The following is a 19,146-nucleotide window of genomic DNA, read 5'->3' on the forward strand; positions in this document are numbered from 1 at the left end:
AAATGACAAAAAAATTACTATTTTTGTAAATAGTAAGGCCGCACGGTGGTCTAGTGGTTAGCATGCTGGCCACACAGTCAGGAAAGACCTGGGTTCGAATCTCCATTGGGCATTTCTGTGTGGAGTTTGCATGTTCCCTCCGTGCGTGCGTGGGTTTTCTCCAGGTACTCTGGTTTCCTCCCACATTCCAAAACATGCATATGAAAGTGAGTGTGAATGGTTGTTTGTCTATATGTGCCCTGTGATTGGCTGGTGACCAGTCCAGGGTGTACCCGCCTGTCACCCAAAGTCAGCTGGGATAGGCTCCAGCATACCCCCGTGACCCTAAAGAGGAGAAGCTGCATAGAAAATGGATGGATGGATATAAATAGTAAATTATTTAAAATCTATCCATCCATTTTCTATGCAGCTTATCCTCACTAGGGTCACAGGAATGCTGGAGCCTATCCCAGCTGACTTCAGGTGAGAGGCGGGGTATTATTTAAAATGTGTTACTAAATATAAATAAATGTTTTAAATACTGTACATTTTGACTAAATGATTTTTTTCCTATGGTTTGGAGTACATAGCTTTGTATTTTGAGATCACCTTCGCATACTCCAAGCCTGAGCGGTATATCGTCCGCTTCCTCCCCACATCGGAAAAGTCCACGTGGAATAATCCGAAGCGACTGCTGAATCCGTCGGCCCATTCGAAGTTGTCTAGGAGAGACCATGCAAAGTATCCACGGACGTTGACGCCATCTTCTCCAATTGCTGTATTGAACACATCAACTTGAGTCAGTCAAACTAAAGAAATTATATGAAGAATGACTCACCTTTTTCCACTTCCTGGATGGTGTCCTTGTAAAATTCTGCACGCTGAGCATCCTCCATTACCAGCGGTCCGACTTGAGAGAAGCCGTTTTCCGTGATGTAGACCACTGGGTCATGGAAAGTGTCCTGGAAGGTCAAAATCAAATGAATGGAATAAACTAACCTGGCCATTTTTCATTACCTTTATGTACTTCAGGAGCTTCCGTAGGCCACAGGGCACCACAGCCAGCCAGGCCACTCCACAAATACTCCATTCTGGATCCAAGACTTCTTCCGCATCCCGGTCGCTCTTCATGGACATCCCTTGCCTGCATTCCAACCCGGCTTTGACCTTACGGGACGTGTAGTAGTTTAAGGCAAAGAAGTCAGCAGTGCCGAACACAGGAGGTTCATGTTTGGAGAAAGTAGGAAGTCTTGGCTCGCCATTGTATCCCAGTTTCCTGCTTTGAGTGTCAATGGCTGCCCTCATCGTTTCCGGATAATCCCCGGTGACAAACAGCGGCCAGGCAAACCAACCGAGTGTGAATGCAAAGCAACGACGAGAAGCAGCAATGTCATCGGCACAGTCAGGATGTAACGGCTCCAGCCAGTCGCTATTGATAGCAAGTGACACCACTCCGCCTTGTGTTGGTCTGTAGAGGGAGTCGTAGCTGTGCCAAGCCATGGCGTGGGCTCTCAGCATGTTGTGGCCCACCAGATAGGCCGCCGTTCCCGGTTCTTTCAACCCTGGCGCGTGGATGCCATCCTCGTGGCCCAGCTTGGCGCACACGTACGGCTCATTGATGGTGATCCAAAGTTTGACGCGGTCGCCGAACGTTTGGAAGCAAAAACGGGCGTAGCTGTCAAAGATGGTGGCCATGGCGGCTGCTTTCCAGCCACCTCGGTTCTGGAGCGATTGAGGCAGGTCAAAGTGGTAAAGCGTGACCATAGGTGACACGTCACATGACAGCAAGTCCTCAATCACTTTGTTGTAGTACTGCACACCTGTAAATCAGTAATACATTCAGTAAATATTAATATTTATATATTCAGTAAATATTAATAATATGTGTTACATTTCATACCTTTTTGACTGACATGCTCCGTGGTCCCATCGGGAAGGAGGCGGGCCCAGGACAGAGAAAGACGATAGTGTGTAAGTCCAAGCCGCCGGATGCACGCCAGGTCTTTTTCCCACAATTCATAGCTGTTGCAGGACACGTCGCCTGTTTGCTCCTCACACACTCGGCCCCCCTCGTGGCAGAACGTGTCCCAGATGCTTGGACCCTTCCCGTCCGCTTGCCAGCCACCTCGAACAAACAAAAAGAACAGCCATTCATTACAAAGCATTCATTAGCCTTTGACTTCCAGTTAACGTTTACACTCGCTAACATGGCAAGGTTAAAGACATTACTGCCATCGTGTAAGTAGCCCGTTTAAAATCCATTGTACTTGTCATTGTGCTTGTTAGGACTTAAGAAACAGCACAGACTACCTCGCCGTTTCATTAATAACAATTCACTTACATTGTCTTTTCCTTTTCCGTGGGCGCAACTTCAACAACCTCAACAGCTGTTTTCCATTTTTAAAAATAACCGTGTTCATGTGGACATCGCCTTAGGCGCTCGTGCATCATAGTTGTTGCTCCCGTGATAAAACAGTGAAGTTTTACAGTGTACACCTATATTTTTCCGCACGCACAACAGTAGTCTCAAAAGGCGAGCAACAATTTACATTCATGTTGTTGTTTGGCTACATTCAAGGAGAAGTAATGTTAAAAGCTTAACTTAGCCAAATCGCTATCATTTGCTGACAACAAAAATAACCAGTGCTCTGTTACGTCCGGCGTAGGTTACAGTATTACTGAAAGCAGGAAGAGGGCAGGATATAATGCTTGCATTACTTTTGAGTGTTGGGATGCACTAGGCAGCAGAGGAAATCGCTACATACAGTCCCTTTAAGAATTGACGTTAACCAAAGCTAAATAAACCATTTCAAGTATCTTCATATGACAAGGACTTGTGCAAGATAGCTTCGCTTTAATTATAGTGTACTGTATGTTGTGAAATGGCTCATTTAGTTTTCATCCTGGTGGTGTACATACCTTCAATTTGATACGCCGCAGTGGCTGCCCCCCACGCAAAGTCACATGGAAACATGTTTTAACAGTCTGTTTGACGATATTCACTAAAGTGCGTATTTTAGCCTCATAATTAGGAGAATACTTTTAGCATTATTGTGTGGGCCGTTCAAAGCGTGCGGCAAACAACCCGGAAGTGCCTTGCAGTGTGACGTTTGGGACTCTTCAAATACCTAAACTTCCATTGTTTTATCAATTATCTTGACATTATTTTAGATTTAAAACGTGACTATGTGGCTATAACAAAGTGAGCAAAATGTACTTACAATGCAGTCACTTCATTTTTATTTTTTTATTTAAATGCACGTCTGATCTTCATCTATTTTACGTGTGCCCATGAACGCAGCATCAGCCTGATCAAGGAAATAGTCAATTTTAAAAAACAACTTAATTGAAACACAACATTTTATTTCTTAACTTATATATATCATTTTAAATAAACAGAGTACTGTGTTGGAAAAAAGGCATAAAACGCAAGTAGAACTTACAGTTTAGGTGTATTTACATAATTATGCCACTAGATGACAGTAAAGGAAAGCAAGTGATGCAATGAGGTCTGGGTTCAATAAACAGTAAATTACTTTTTTACTGTTTGAGTCAAATCAGCTTATTAAAAGTTCAAAATGTGTATATAATGTATATGTATGTAATGTATAATGTATTCTTTTTGTTTTGGTATTTTTTTCATTTTGTTTGAATTATATTCATGTGAACCTTTCACTTTTCCCAAAATTAAAAAGAACAACTTTTTTTAGCTAGTGGATTTTCAGTGCATTTGCATTTGTCATTGGATGCTAGCTGTTATAACAATAAGTAATCAAAGGAGAGCCAAAATGGGATGCCAAAATAGCTCCATTGTCATTCTGCTCTCCTGTTTTCACCAGAAGCAGCTTGATGGACAGTGGGCTGCAGGCCAAGGGCCCCTAACAGAGTAATGGATATCTCCTGGGAAAGTGTCCCCCCACTGTTAGAGGTGGTGCAGCCCCATAGATAGACCTTTGGATCATGGGAGAAAGCCGGTGACATGTCTTTGGTGCAGAGGTATGCTTTGGTTAACTCGACACTGCAGCTCTTGTTGTCACAACAGCTTATTATACTGCTGGTCTCATTGGAGATCATATTAAACAGTAGAATAGAGGTGGTAGGGGCAGAGTATCTCACAATATAGTTATGATATTTTGATAATATCTGTACTCACAAATTTCTATAATTGAAGAAATATAGATACTGGATTGTAAAAATAAATAACAATAGTGGCATCATAATATTGACATTTTGGGCCACATTTAGTTGTAAAGCAACACTGTTGCTATTTGGTGTGTCGGTACTATACAGTACATCATGTGATCAATATTTTGTCCCACCTCTGGATGTACAGTGATATTTGATATATCAATACAGCACTTTTTTATGCTGTTAAGAATGACTTAAGAGAACAAACTTGCAATGATGTGTACAGTAAAGCAACATTTTCCCAGCACTTACATGATGCTACAGTATATAACAAAGATTGTCACAAATAGGCAAAAGAAAAGAGATCAACCATGGCTGAAAAAAGAAGAGCAACATCCTTGTTAAAAAAAAACCCACACACAATATAGAATATTTATGAAATGAAAAACTAAAGAAACAGAAACTAAATACAGTGGAACCTTGGTTTTTGAAGCCCCCGTATCCGTATGATTCGGCTTTCAAGGAAAATTTTCACCAAAATTTGCCTCGGTCGGACATACCCTGAACACTTCCCCAAGGGAGGTGACCGGCTCGGCTCCCTCTTCACCGTAACAGACCGATGCAGAGTCCGCATCACTGCAGACGCCGTGTTACATCCTTCTCTCCCTCATGAACAAGACCTAGAGGTAATTAAACTCCTAAACTTGGGGCAGGATCTCATCCCCTACCTGGAGATGGCACTCCACACTTTTCCAAGCGAGAACCATAGATTTGGACTTGGAGGTGCGGATTCTCATCCCAGCCGTTTCACACTGGGTTGCGAACCAATCCAGTGAGAGTTGAAGGTCACGGCTCGATGAAGCCAGCAGGACCACATCATCTGTAAAAAGCACAGACCCAATCCTGCAGCCAACAAACCGGAACCCCTCAACACCCCGGTTGCACTTACAAATTCTGTCCATAAAAGTAATGAACAGAATCGTTGACAAAGGCGGAGTCCAACTCTCATGGGAAACGGGTCCGACCTATTGCCGGCAATGCTAATGAAACTCTGACACCAGTCATACAGGGAGCGAACAGCCTGAATTAGGTGGTCTGGTACCTCATACTCAAGGAGAACCCCCCCACAGAATTCCTTAAGGAACACAGTCAAATGCCTCCTCCAAGTCCAAAAAAAAAACATGTAGACTGGTTGGGCAAACTTCCATGCACCCTCAAGGACCCTGCCGAAAGAGTAGGGTTGTAGTTTCACGGCCAGGAAGAAAACCACACTACTCCTCCCGAATCCGAGATTCAGCTATCCGGCAGGTCCTCCTCTCCAGAACCTCTGAATAGACCTTACCAGGAAGGCTGAGAAGTGTGATCCCACACACCCTCCGGTCCCCATTCTTAAAAAGGGGGACCACCACCCCCGGTCTGCCAACCCAGAGTCACCCCTCCGATCTCCACGCGCTGCTGCAGAGTTGTGTCAACCAAGACACACCCACAGCATCCAGGCCCTTAAGGAACTCCGGGCGGATCTCAACCACCCCTGGGGCCCTGCCACCGAGGAGCTTTCTGACCACCTCGGCAACCTCCGCCCCAGAGATAGGAGAGCTCACCAGGGAGTCCCCAGGCACTGCTTCCTCAGTGAAAGACGTGTCCGTGGGATTGAAGAGGTCTTCGAAGTATTCCTTCCACCGGTCCACAACGTCTCGAGTCGAGATCAGCAACACAAAATCCCCACCATACACGGTGTTGATTGATTCCCAAGACAGCGGATGGTGGTCCAGAATCTCTTCAAAGCTGTCCAGATAGTAATATATATTATATTAATTACTGTCTATTAATCTAGTATATCAAATGTGTTTTTTTAATTAAATGTATGGGTTCAGACTTTTAGTGTCTGGAATCTGTATTTTTTTGCCACCCTTACGATGCTAGATGTAGCGATACTACAGTATATAGTATACTGCTGTATACATCATGCTATCGATATTTTGTGCCACCCCATAGTTGGTTGATGCTTGTATTGATAGTAAATCATATGAATGAACAATACGATATGTGAAAACATTATTTTTTTATCTCACCCCTAGTTGTACAGTGACATTTCATACTATTGTATTGATACTCTATCCTAAGAGGTAATATGATACATCCCGATATCGATATTATGTGCCACTCCTAGTTGTAAATCAACAATGTTGATGTTTGGTGCCGATTTATCGATACTATGCATCCTGAATGCAGTTGATATTTTGACCTGTCAGAAGGCGGTGCAGTGGTATTTTTGGTGGTTCAAGTTACAGCGAAAAAGCAAAAACAAAGTACAAACAAGCCCAAAAACAAAGTAAATCACAAGGTGGCTGAGGCTGAAGAGGTGCTGGCAACTGAGTGCAGTCAGGAGTGAGCTTAAGAAGGCCTACTTGAAAATGTCATGCAGGTGTGCAGCAGGATGCAGCAGTGACTCCGCCCAGGAACTCCAAAAAAGGGACTGTGCAGAGCAGAAAAAATAGAGCAGCACAGAGCACAAAACAGGATAAAGATGTGTCCCACCCCTACTCATGGAGATAGTTGATACGTAATGATGCTGTATTGTGAAAAATTAAGAATGCCATATTTTGTCCCTCCCCAGTAGTTGTAAAGTGATATTTAATGCTGATGTATCGATACTGAATTATAAAATATTGCAGTATATGACATATAACAATACTACACATTCAGTTATGAATATTTTGGCCTACCCCTTGCTTGAATAATGTGTGTATTGTCCTGTATCATAGAAAAAACAACAATATGCTTTACGACAATATCAATATTTGTATCCAACCCGTGGTTGTACAATATTTGATGCTATTGTATCGTAAGAGATACGACACATCCTGTTATTGATATTTAGTTTCACCCTTAGTTGTAAAGCAGAAATATTGATATGTAATATTGACATTACACAGTATGTTTTTAATTATATGAAAGCAAATTTAATTAAACATTTCAGATAAAAATATTATCAATAATAACAAACAACATTTTTGTCCAGTGTTATTGCACAAATGACGACCTTCCTCTTGAAATAGCCTTCAGTCTTTAATAAACGATTCCAAGTGTGTATTTTAGGGCTTTGTGCACCTGTTGATTGTCGTAATCCTTAAATAATGACTCGGAGTTAACTGTACACATTTCCCACTGAGAGAATAAATCTGCAGTATTTTTTCCTGCATGGTGAGGGCCGTGTTGTGACCCCACTTGCACGCCGGTAATCATTTTTCAGTGGAAAAGGCTCCAGTTGCCCTCGAAGGAGCAAAAATAGGTCAAGTGGGAGGTTCCCCCACCACAAGTTACCCGTCACAGGTTTTTGGATTACGTGCATTCATATTGGAAGGGATTGTTGTTGATCTGAGTTGATGTTTACAGAAAACAGCTGCTTAAATATCCACTTAGAAGGAATTACAATGACATTTTTTGTGTGCATTTTTTCAGGCACCTACAAATGCATTCTCTTTTTTTTGGAAATGTTTGTTTAAGGCTCTCAGTGGGCAGGCAGGCGCCAAGAACAACTTGGGCAGATAAAAAGGACCTACATCTTTCTGCTTTCTCTCACAACTGGTGTCTTATAGTGTCTTGCATGCAATGCTAAGGTAGGGTGACTATAGGTCCTGTTTTCCCAGGACATCCTTTTTCCCTGTGCTGTTTTTTTTTCAGAAAGTGATGAAAATGTCATGGTTTTCATTGTTTTTCATTGGATGGGCATTAGGACACCCTGCTGCATGTGACGTAGTCCCTGAGAGGCTGTTGTGTGGGAGTCTTTTTGAATTAAGGTTGCCAAAAAGGCAAAAAGCAAAACAAATGCACATATGCAGTTAATCCTTGACGCTTGCCGAGTTGAAGTCTTGTAAAATTATTAACGCCAGTTCAAATTCCCAAGTTCTTGCTACTTTAGAGCAGGGTCCCCAACCCCCGGGCCGCGGCCTGGTACCGGGCCGTGGGTCATTTGGTACCAGGCCACACAGAAAGAAAAAATTATTTCCATTATTTCATTTTTTTAATGTTTTATTTTGAAGAGTGGCCTGATTCTCTCTGTAACATCCGTCTCACTTGACGCATGTTCATTGTGCGTGTGCTAACTTTATCTCATGCCGCACAGATAGACTACTGCTGTATTTTTACCATTTTTCTTTCACCTCATATTTGGTGTCAAATGCTGATACTATGTGGGAATGCATAAAGGTAAGTTTTGATGACTTTTTGAGTGCTAATGTGCACATTTGTCTCAAGTTAATTCATGCTAGCGCACTGCCTTTTACCACACACGTCAAACAGCCATGTAATAATCTCTCTGGAAAAACTTGGTTGGAACTTGAACTGGTGGATGGTGGGTTGGCATTCATTTTGTGCTTTTAATTTGATGTTATTCATGTCTTTAGTTTTACACAATACATAATAAATAAGATAAATTAGCTCGCTATAATGTACAAAACCCCGCCCCTGCCCAGAACACAAGACGGTCCGTGGGTCAAAAAAGTTTGGGGACCACTGCTTTAGAGGACCTATTTTTCCCGAAAATATTTTCATGCTGGTTTTCAACATTCTTTCTTTGGAATTTTTGTCTTTAGTTCTATATATTATTTTGGAATACACTCCTAATCAAAATGTTAAGACCAATTGAAAAATGGTAAGAATTTAAATTTTGCACAGTTGTATCTTAAGGATTTAAGTACAGCTGCAAAAAAAAAGAAATAGGAGTGAGACAAAAAAAAAAAATAAATCAGAGTAAGCAATTTATTGCAAACAACCATTAAACTGCAATAAGATGTTCATCAGCTGATCAAAAGTTTAAGACCATAGTAAAAAAAAAAACACAAAACAGGACTCAGTAATTAGTAGCAGCTCCATTCTTGTTCATCATTTTAAAAATTTGATTTGGCATGCCTGATGCCAGTGTTTCCAGGAGGCTGATGGGAATGTTGCTGCAGGTGGTGAAGGTGGCTTCATAGAGGGCATCCACTGTCTGGAACTGATGTCCATTTTTGTTAACGTAAATTTTGTGGTGTTGAAGGAGATGATTTTGTTCTTAAAACCCTTTTCTTACAGATGCCATCCATCCATCCATTTTCTATACCGCTTCTCCTCTTTAGGGTCGCGGTCTTACAGATCGTCTGATCGTCTGATGGTTATTGGATTGCACTCTTCACCAGTAACAACCTTCATTTAGGCCGAGGCTCGCACCGCGTCTTGACGGACATCCAATTAGATCCTCCTGCTCAGGGCCAGTGAATTTTCTGGGGGTATACCACTTGTCTTTTTCGTTCCATAACCCTCAGGATCTTTTAAATGACAATCTTCCTGCGTCCAACTTCAGCAGCAATGGCACGCCGCGAGAGGCCTTGCTTCTGCAGCTCGACAATCCGACTGCATTCAAAGACAGAAAACATTCTTGCCTTTGCCATCAAGAGATCATGACAACATGAATAGTCCACATTTTTGCCAAGATTTTGGCTGTAAAGGCTGTGGTCTTAAACATTCGATCAGTTGATGAACAGCCTATTTCAGTTTAATGATTGCAATAAATTGCTTTTGTCTCACTCCCATTTCTTCTTTTTGGATTTTGAAGCTCTACTTAGAACCTCGTTAAGATCCAACAGTGCAAAACGTAAATTCTTGCAATTTTTCCAACTGGTCTGAAAATTTTGATCAGGAGTGTATATCAATTTTCTATCCATAATAATACTTTAAATGTATCGATATTATAAGGCAGCTTTGAGTGACTGTTGAGTGATTTGCGTATCATTCGGCAATCAAAATATAGTCACCCTGCGCTAAGTAGTTGTTTCGCTTTTAAAACAAGCACCGTGTCCGTGCACATACCCCCATGCAAACTGAACACCACCGTGACACAATATGTAGAATGGTTTTATTTACATTGTTGACATATAAACGCATAGACTTAACCCTCATGTTGTGTTCCAGTCAAGATTCCTTTAGTGTGTCAACAAATAGAATTTCAATACAGAAATAAATGTTATTAATTTACATCCAATTTTGTGTCCTTTATTCTATTTTTGTACACTCTTCGTGTTCATGGTCAAAAATGAGAAATGAAAGGGGGAGACTACTATAAGTGTAAAAAACTCAGCTCAGGTTCATCCTCACTTGTCAGATGGTGACATGCACACCCATGCACCCGTGCACACACAAACGTACACACCAGCTTTGCCCAGAAGAGTCTCTCTCCCATGAGAACACCTGCTGCTTCAGTAATATTGAACTTTTCTGGGGGCTCTGGTGTATAATGCTTTTGTGCCATGACAGGTCCATATACTGTATTGTAAGTCAGGCTCCATCCATCCATCTCAGTATGGAAGCCTAGACTTTCTAGTCACAGGCCACTTCTTCCAATTTCCCCAGGGGGACACAGAGGCGTTCCCAGGCCAGTTGCGAGACATAATCCCTCCGGCATGTCTTAGGTCTACCCCGGGGCTTCCTACCAGGTGGGCATTCATGGAACACGTCACCAGGGAGGCATCCAGGAAGCATACAAAGTAGATGCCTGAGCCACCTCAACTGGCTCCTCTCCTGAAGGAGCAGAGGCTCTACTTGGAGCTCCTCCCAGGGCTCCTCATCCAAGGTGAGTCCAGCCACCCTCATTTCAAACTCATTTTGGCCGCTTGTATGCGTAATCTTGCTCTTTCGGTTACTACCCAAAGCTCATGACCGTAATTGACGGAAGGAAGGGAAATGGAGAGTTGCAAATGGAGAATTGCGCCTTCCAGCTCAGCTCTCTCGTCACCACGACGGTCCGGTACAGCAACCGCATTACTGCAGATGCTGCTCAGCTTCAGCTATTGGTCCAGCCTTCCCTGACTTGTGAAAAAAAATGAAAAAAACTCCTCCACCGGGTTGCAAGACCTCACGCCACCCTCAGATCAGAACCATGGCCTCAGATCTGGAGGTCCTGAGTCTCATCCCAGAAGTTTCACAGTCAGCTGCAAACCGCCAGTAAATGCTGAAGGTAGATGATGAAGCCTGATGAATATGAAAAATGTTTATATTGAACAGTATTTTTGCTGTTTTGAGTTGATTTGTGGTTGTTTTTCATGATCCAAGTGCTTTAATGTTTTGAAACAGTAACAGGTGCTTTGTAACAGGTGCCCTAACCCTAACCCTTAACCCCTAACCCTAACCCTGCCCCCACATCATCTGCAAATAGCAAAGATGAGGTCCTAAGGTCCCCAAACGGGACCCACTCAGTGCCTTGGCTGCACCTGGAAATTTTGTCCATAAAAATAATGATCAACACCGGTGATCGGACGCTAAAGTCAGTAAGTAAGTGAGGCTTTTGATTATTTGATTACCGCACTGATCCCAGGACTTACAAAAATGCCCGATTGATGACATCGAATCCGGCTTTGAACTGTTACTGGTTGAGTCCACTGACACGGTACTGGTAAACTTGGCCAACTTGGAGGGAAATGGATTGGAAGGAGGTAACCCAGGCAGACCTCAGAGCATGTATGCATTATTATTTGATTTTGCGAAACTATTCGCAGTGAGTGGGAGACAGAGTCTTGATGGTGCAAAAACAAACCAACCGGTGTCCCCAGAAGGGGCATGTAGCTCTTTGAACACTTGCGACAAGCAGCACTTTGACTATGACTGATCAAACAGCTCTGTTTGGTGTCGACGTATGTGAGGGAAGACAAGGGGGTTACTCATACAGGGGTGGGAGACGGGCGCTGACCTGTGAGGAGAATGTTTAGCTAGCATGCCCTGTACATAGTGCAGTCCGTGTAAAGTAGCGTGAAAATAAACGGCAGGATACGGTTGCATTCATTGCATAGACAAACAGCTATTAAACATCTCAAGTGGCTAAAAATAAACCGAGGAAAGTTCGTTTTGAGCCACCCATGATCCTACTTTGTAACATGAGGAGATGCACTCACTTTCAATGTAAACTATTCACAATATTAGCCGGTCAAAAGTCAACTGAGCTTTTTTTTCAGAACTTTTGATTTTTTTTCCCTCCCCTTTCCCGCGTGAAAAAAAAACATTCGCATTCCTGCGCCCGGCGTGTCAAAGGAGATGAATCCAAATTGGAGCCTGCGTGTCAGGTGCCAATTCAAGTAGCTCATACCACACATACCTGCGCCACACCTGAGCCTCTAATTGTACACCAATATTTTATACTATATGTATTATTTCAATATTGCATTGTCAGTGGCGACACACACAACACCAATGATGTTTTAGAATAATCACAAACATTCGTAGGCGTCTGATGATGATATTTGTTCATCTTGCTTTCTGTTTCATTAAGTTAATAAAGGTATTGTTGTTGCACACCTACCGTGTTTATTTCGCCTTTTTTTAGAATGTCTGTAGGGATCCTCAGGTGTATTCTAAAAAACAACAACAACAACATTCAATGACTATGGAAAAAAAGACTGGACAATGAAAAGTCAGCCTTACTCACAATATCCATATTTTGTGTCACCCTTATTTGCATTGCAGCAGTATTGATATTTGATGCTGTTGTATTCGTACTGTATTGTAAGAGGTAGCCATGCATTGTGATATCAAGATATTGCAGCATCCCAACTTGAGAAATAATAACATTGCTATTTATATGCTGATGTATGCTCAGAGTATTGTAAGAGAGGATATCATACATTGTGATATCAAGGTTTTGTCTTACCCCTAAGATGTACAGCAATATTTGATACCATTGACTTGGCACTACGGATGCCCCAATCAGGGTTTTATGCTCGATTCCGATTCCGTTCATCCATGAGTGAGATCAGCCAATGCCGATCACATTGATTAACTGTACTTTTTTCAATGTATTTATAATGAGTGCTATTGGCAAGCAAAGCCATTTATCGGCGTACCCCAATCACTTGTTTTTCACAGAAATCGTCTGATACTGATCGGTGGGCAATCGATCGGAGCATCCCTACTTGATACTGTATTGTAAGAGATGACGATGTGTCAAGATATCAGTGTCTCATTCCTTCTGTAGTTGTACTTGACATTCTAATTATTTGATGCTGGAGTATTGGTACTGCATTGTAAGAAGCATGATTCTACTGTATGCTTTGCAATATCAGTATTTTGTTCCACCCCGAGTTGGAAAATCCACAGTATCCATTAGGGATGTCCCGATCCACATTTTTTGGCCTCCCATCCGTTCTGATTTTTTTTTACAGTCTTTTTGTTTTAGCTTCTGTTGCAAACATGAAAAAGTGGAATTGGATATGGTTATGAAAGTAGCTCTTCAAAGCATTAAAAATAATGCAAGTATTGTTGAATTTGCTTATTTGTTCCACAGCATGACCAACAATATTTGGCGTTTGGAACGAACCTCTATGAGTCAGGTCCCTAATGCAATAAAAGATCAAATTGGAAAAAATAGACATCCAAAATACTTTTCGGATAGGACTAATCATTTGGCATGGTTATAGATCAAATTGCAGAGTGATTTAGAATAGGACTTTTTTTTTTTAACAAAATTCTTCAGTGCAATAGTAATTTATTGACTGTCCCTAGTGTAAGCAACCAGCAGTCAGAGTAGCGAGCAGTGGCGCAGCCAGAAATTTTTCATTGGGGTGGCCAAGGTGAGACCATTAGTCACAAAAGGATGACAATAAGTTGATACCTGAAATGTCTGGATGACCTGCGAGGTGGCCGGAGAGTGACCAGGAGTGGCCACGGCCACCTCGTAGCTCCGCATGCCAGCTCCCCGCACAATGACACAGCAGTCCGGGCACAGTGAGGGGAAACTACCGCTGTAGCTACGGAGCCGAATAGCCAACGTCCATAGTGAAACTTGGACTTCGCCACGGTACACCTTCTTGTGGGCGGCGGGAGTCAAGTGGTAACCAGCTCTGGGACGCATTACCGCACCTTCCATGTTGGAGTGTGGCCCACAGTTACGAACATGATGCGGCAACTGGATCGGCCTGATCTCATGGCGGACGCCAATATTATCCAATCTTCCATAGTTGATGGGGAAGAAATATGATACTACTGTATACTTTGTGATATCAAAACTTTGTTCCACTCCAAGCTATAAGTGACAGTGTCCATAGTTGATGCCAATGTATTGATACTGTATCACACATACAGTAGATTGCAATAGCAATAGTTTGTACCATCCCTAGCTGTAAAGTGGCAGTATCCATAGCTGATGTGGAAAACATGTGATACTTTGTATTATCAAATATTTTGTCACAGTGTCCATAGTTAGTGTTAATGTATGGATTATGTATCGTGCAAGGTGATGACACAATACATCGCACTGTCAATATTGTGCCACCACCGGTCCTATGGCAGCAGTGTCTGTTGATGCGGAAGACATATGACACCATACATTTACAGTAGACGCCCCTACAACATAAATAATCCGTTCCGAGAACCTTTATGTTATAGGGTTTTTATGTTATACGAAGCGTAAAATACATGTAAATAGACTAATCCGTTCCAAGATCTTCCCAAACTCACCCCTTTGGCACTTCTAAATATTAAAAGTCCACCAAATATGGTGGGAAAATATAACAAAACGTTAGCATAAACATAGTAGAGTAACATTCCAATATAAAATAAGGTAATAAATAAGATTACTGTAAATGAATAAAACTGAAAAACAAAAACAATCCTACCGTTCAGGAGATGTCTTGATCAGGAGCGCAAGTGGAGGCAGGAAGGAGGAGGAGGACTAGCCTGAGTCGAAACGCGACTCAAAGAGTCTAAGAGTCATCTGGTCTCACAGACAAACGCACACGCACTACACGATAATGCTGTGTGCAAAATTTTAATTGGTAACTTAACTTAATTGTTTAAGTTACTTTCAGGGCGACTACAAAGAGGAAGGAGGTTGAAGGGACAAGCCTGTCTCTCACACAAACTCACTTACGTGCTGCATAACTCAGCCAATGAGATGAGAGCGGAGGCGGTGCCCCGAAAATCAGCCAATGAGAGCGTGATGCGTCAGAAGGCGTCACCAAGTGTTAGTCTGAACTTGCACCGACTTGAGGCATTAATAAAGTTGATTGAAAAAAAAAAAGACTTGCACTGACTTGATGCTTTATGTTATATGGAATTTCGTCTGTAATACGATACAAAAACTTTACATAAATTCTTTATGTTGAGTGGAATTTATGTAAAAGGAGGTTTATGTTATGCGAGGTACTACTGTATTTGACAGTATACATAGTTGATGAAGTGTACTGATCCTGCATAGCACGAGATAATGATACAATATACTGCAATAGCAATATTTTGTGCCACCCGTAGTTGTGACTGCACTCACTTTCAATGTAAACCATATCAGCTGCTGAAAGGTCAACTGGGCCTTTTTTCATGACTTTAGGTTGCATTTCCTCCTTCCCATTTCTCTCGCGGAATAAACATGAGCATTCCTGCGCCCTGTGTGTTAACGGAGATTAACCCGAATTGGAGCCTGCGTGTCAGGCAGCAATTCAGGTAGCTCATACCACAAATGCCTGCGCTATTGTGAGCCTCCTTGAGCTGAAGATGAGGGCATGACTTTGTGCTTTTCGGACAACTTTGTCATGACGATGGCACTGGACAGCTTCAAAAGCCCAACGTCCTTCAGTTTAATGAAGGGGTGAGCAGATTATAATGCTAAAATACAAGTGAATCATTAGAAACTGGTCTTATCTCATGCTTACAATTTATTAAAGCAGGTCAAGCTGACATTTGACCTTGCAGTGAACCTGCCTACATGTTTGTGGGAGAGCATCTGTGTCCAAAGACATCATTCAGACCCTCAGTAAAACTGTGCAAGAAAGAAGACCACAATAATGGATTTTTATTGGAAAGGCAGTAAATCAAACACATGTTTATTACAATGCTTTCTTGTAGTTTTATTGTATTTTATTAGTACTTAGAAAATGTCCAGCCATGTCCAACTTTAGGAGCGCCTGCACATCATTTTATGTATTATTAACCTATTTGTAAAATAATATGTGTTTAATATTATATAGTTTGCATAGTTCTAACATATTGAATACCTAATTTGATTACATTACAGTCAAAATATTACAAACAACTCTTCGTATATGATGCAGTTCTATTGTACACCTCCAAAAATAAATACACGAATACTCGAAATCTTGTTGAATTCATCACATTTTATTAATAAGGCTGTCAAATGCTTAATTTTTTTTTATCAGATTAATCGCAGTTTTCAAATTAATCATGATGTATCACCATTTGCAACTATGTCTGAAGTATGCCCGTTTTCACTGCATGTTATTGAAAGAAAGATAAAAGACAGGACAGAATTGGAATATATTTGTATGTATTAACAGCTCCAGATAAACTGAAAATTTAACTCAAACTAAAAGGTAGCACACATGTCTGAAAATGTATTTATCTAACGGCGTTATTATGAGCAATGAGGCATTGCATTCAAAGACACCACGTAACTTAAGGTTAATTCACGTTTTGAGTTTATTTTGTGGGATTTCCGAGCAAACTTAAATTGTACTTCCGCATGAAGAGTTGTAAATTGAGTGGTTAAGAACATCTATTTATTGTTTTTCTTTGTCTTTGTGTTTATTTAGACCACACACATACGCATAATAAAGACGTTGTTGTGATGTTCGTAGTGTAAATGAATGCATCTCGCGGTAGTCAAGTGACAATGAGGAAGTGTCCTTCCGGACTACAGACGTGTTTGTGAGCTGGATATTCATATATGGTGTTGGAATTGCACTGCTGTTGATGTGTTCAGGTCAGAATAAAGTCATAAAAGCGCATCAGACTGTGTGACTCTGTGGGGAGCTACACTGTGCCTCCACAGTGCCTCCAACAACAGAGGCATAGCTATATATATATATATATATATACACATATATATATACTGTATATACATATATATATATATATATATATATATATATAATATATAATATAATAATATAATATAATATATAAGTAATTTATTGAAAACAACATTAAAACTGAAATAGGCTGTTTATTAGCTGATCAAAAGATCAAAAGACCATTGCTCAAAAAATAACAAAAAATTCTCCAAACCAGAACAAAAAATGTTCTCAGTAGGACGAAGTAATGAGTAGCTGCACCGTTCTTGTTAATCACTTCAAAAATTGTTCTGGGCATGCTCGATGCGAGTGTTTCCAGGAGGCTAGTGGGAACATTGCTCCAAGTGGTGAAGATGGCTTCACGAAGGGCATCAACTGTCTGGAACTGATGGACATTTTTATGAACTTCACTTGCCATCCATCCCCAAATGTTCTCTATGGGATTTAAATGAGGGGAACATGCAGGATGGTCCAAAAGAGTGATGTTATTCTGCCTGAAGAAGTCCTTGGTCAAGCAAGCATTGTAAACTGCAGCGTTGTCCTGTTGAAAAACCCAGCTGTTACCACACAGACGAGGGCCCTCAGTCATGAGGGATGCCCGCTGCAACATCTGCACGTAAGCAGCCGCCGTTTGACGACCCTGCACCACCTGAATCTCCGGTGTTCCACTGAATGAAAAAGCACCCCAGATCATGATGGACCCCCCTCCACTGTGTCGGGTAGAAAACATCTCAGGTGGGATCTCCTTGTCATGCCAGTAACGTTGGAAGCCATCTGGACCGTCAAGGTTACATTTTTTCTCATCAGAGAATAAAACTTTTTTCCACCTTTCAATCTCCCATGTTTGATGCTCCCTGGAAAAGTCTAAACGGGCAGTTTTGTGGCCACAGATGCCGTCTGATGGTTACTGTGCTGCAGTCGGCACCAGTAAGGGTCTTAATGTGGGTGGAAGACCGCCCTGTGTCTTGATGGACAGCCAATCGGATTCTTCAGCTCAGCGTAGGTGTGACTTTTTTGGGTCCACCACTTGACTTTTTTGTTCCATAATGCTCAGGATCTTTAAAAAAATGTAGAATGACTGATTTACTGCGCCCAACCTCAGCAGCAATGGCACGCTGCGAGAGCCTTTCTTATGCAGCTCGACAATCTGACCACGTCCAAAAAGAGAAAGCTTCTTAGCTTTAGCCATCAGGAGGGCATGACAGTGTGAATGCCCGACAGAAAATGAACATTTTTAGCAGCTTTGGCTTTTATAGCCTGTGGTCTTAAACTTTTGATCAGCTGACAAACAGCCTATTTCAGTTGAATTGTTGTTTTCAATAAATTACTTTTTCAAAATGCTTTTTGTCTCACTCCCCCTTCTTGCTTTTGCATATTGTAGCTCTACTTAAAACCTCATTAAGATCCAAATGTACAAAATGCTAATTCTAGCAATTATTCAAATTGGTCTTAAGATTTTGATCAGGAGTGTATGTTTAAAAATTATACATAAAAAAAAAAATGATTAGACCACCCGTGTTTCTTCAGTTTCTTGTTCATTTTAATGCCTGGTACAACAGAAAGTACCTTTGTTTGGACAAATATAACAATGACAACAAAAATAGCTCATAAAAGTTAAATTTTTTGGCAGTGCAATGCTATAGCTATTCATGTAAGAACGGTTTTGGTTATTATCAGGAAAACCATGGAAGTTGCTAGATATCAACTGTTAAATTCAACTCTTATGAGCTATATTTGTTATCATCATTATATTTGTCCAAACAAATGTACCTTTAGTTGTACCAGGCATTAAAATGGATCAATAAACTGAAGAAACAAGGGTGCGCTAATATTTTTTTCCATGACTGTATATGTATGTGTGTAGACATATCTATGTATATATTTATTTGTACGTATATATATATATATGTATACGATATATGTATAATGTTAAGTCAAAAAGAAAAATATAGATGTATCTATATCTGTAGATGTATATATTCAAATGTTTGACCACATTTTCAGCACCAAAATAAAACTATAGAGATTAAATAGGCTTTGAAATGCCTATTCTGCAAAACTTTGATAGGTAGTTGACTAAAATGAGTATGAATGGAAGTGGACAGGAAATAATGCATGCAAGTGTCCTAAATGCGCTACCTGTCAGGGCGTAAGGAGCGTGTGTTTCTTTAAGAATGTCAGTTGGGTTGAGCCCCCTTCTTCTTTTTCTTTT

The 19,146-nt window shown here is 41.1% G+C and overlaps 1 protein-coding gene across 1 annotated transcript; it reads right to left on the minus strand.

Annotated features, from left to right (window-relative positions):
- Positions 1–468: 468 nt before the first annotated feature.
- LOC129168534 (cytosolic beta-glucosidase) lies at positions 469–3,047 on the minus strand. Its single transcript, XM_054753934.1, has 5 exons — positions 2,899–3,047; positions 1,880–2,104; positions 997–1,799; positions 818–941; positions 469–755 (listed from the first exon to the last, which is right to left on the minus strand). Exons 1-5 carry the CDS (start codon positions 2,951–2,953, stop codon positions 550–552), a joined length of 1,413 nt encoding a protein of 470 aa, XP_054609909.1. The 5' UTR covers positions 2,954–3,047; the 3' UTR covers positions 469–549.
- Positions 3,048–19,146: the final 16,099 nt, after the last annotated feature.

The sequence above is a fragment of the Dunckerocampus dactyliophorus genome, chromosome 15 (genome assembly GCF_027744805.1).
Source record: "Dunckerocampus dactyliophorus isolate RoL2022-P2 chromosome 15, RoL_Ddac_1.1, whole genome shotgun sequence".
In the NCBI taxonomy this organism is placed as follows: Eukaryota; Metazoa; Chordata; class Actinopteri; order Syngnathiformes; family Syngnathidae; genus Dunckerocampus; species Dunckerocampus dactyliophorus.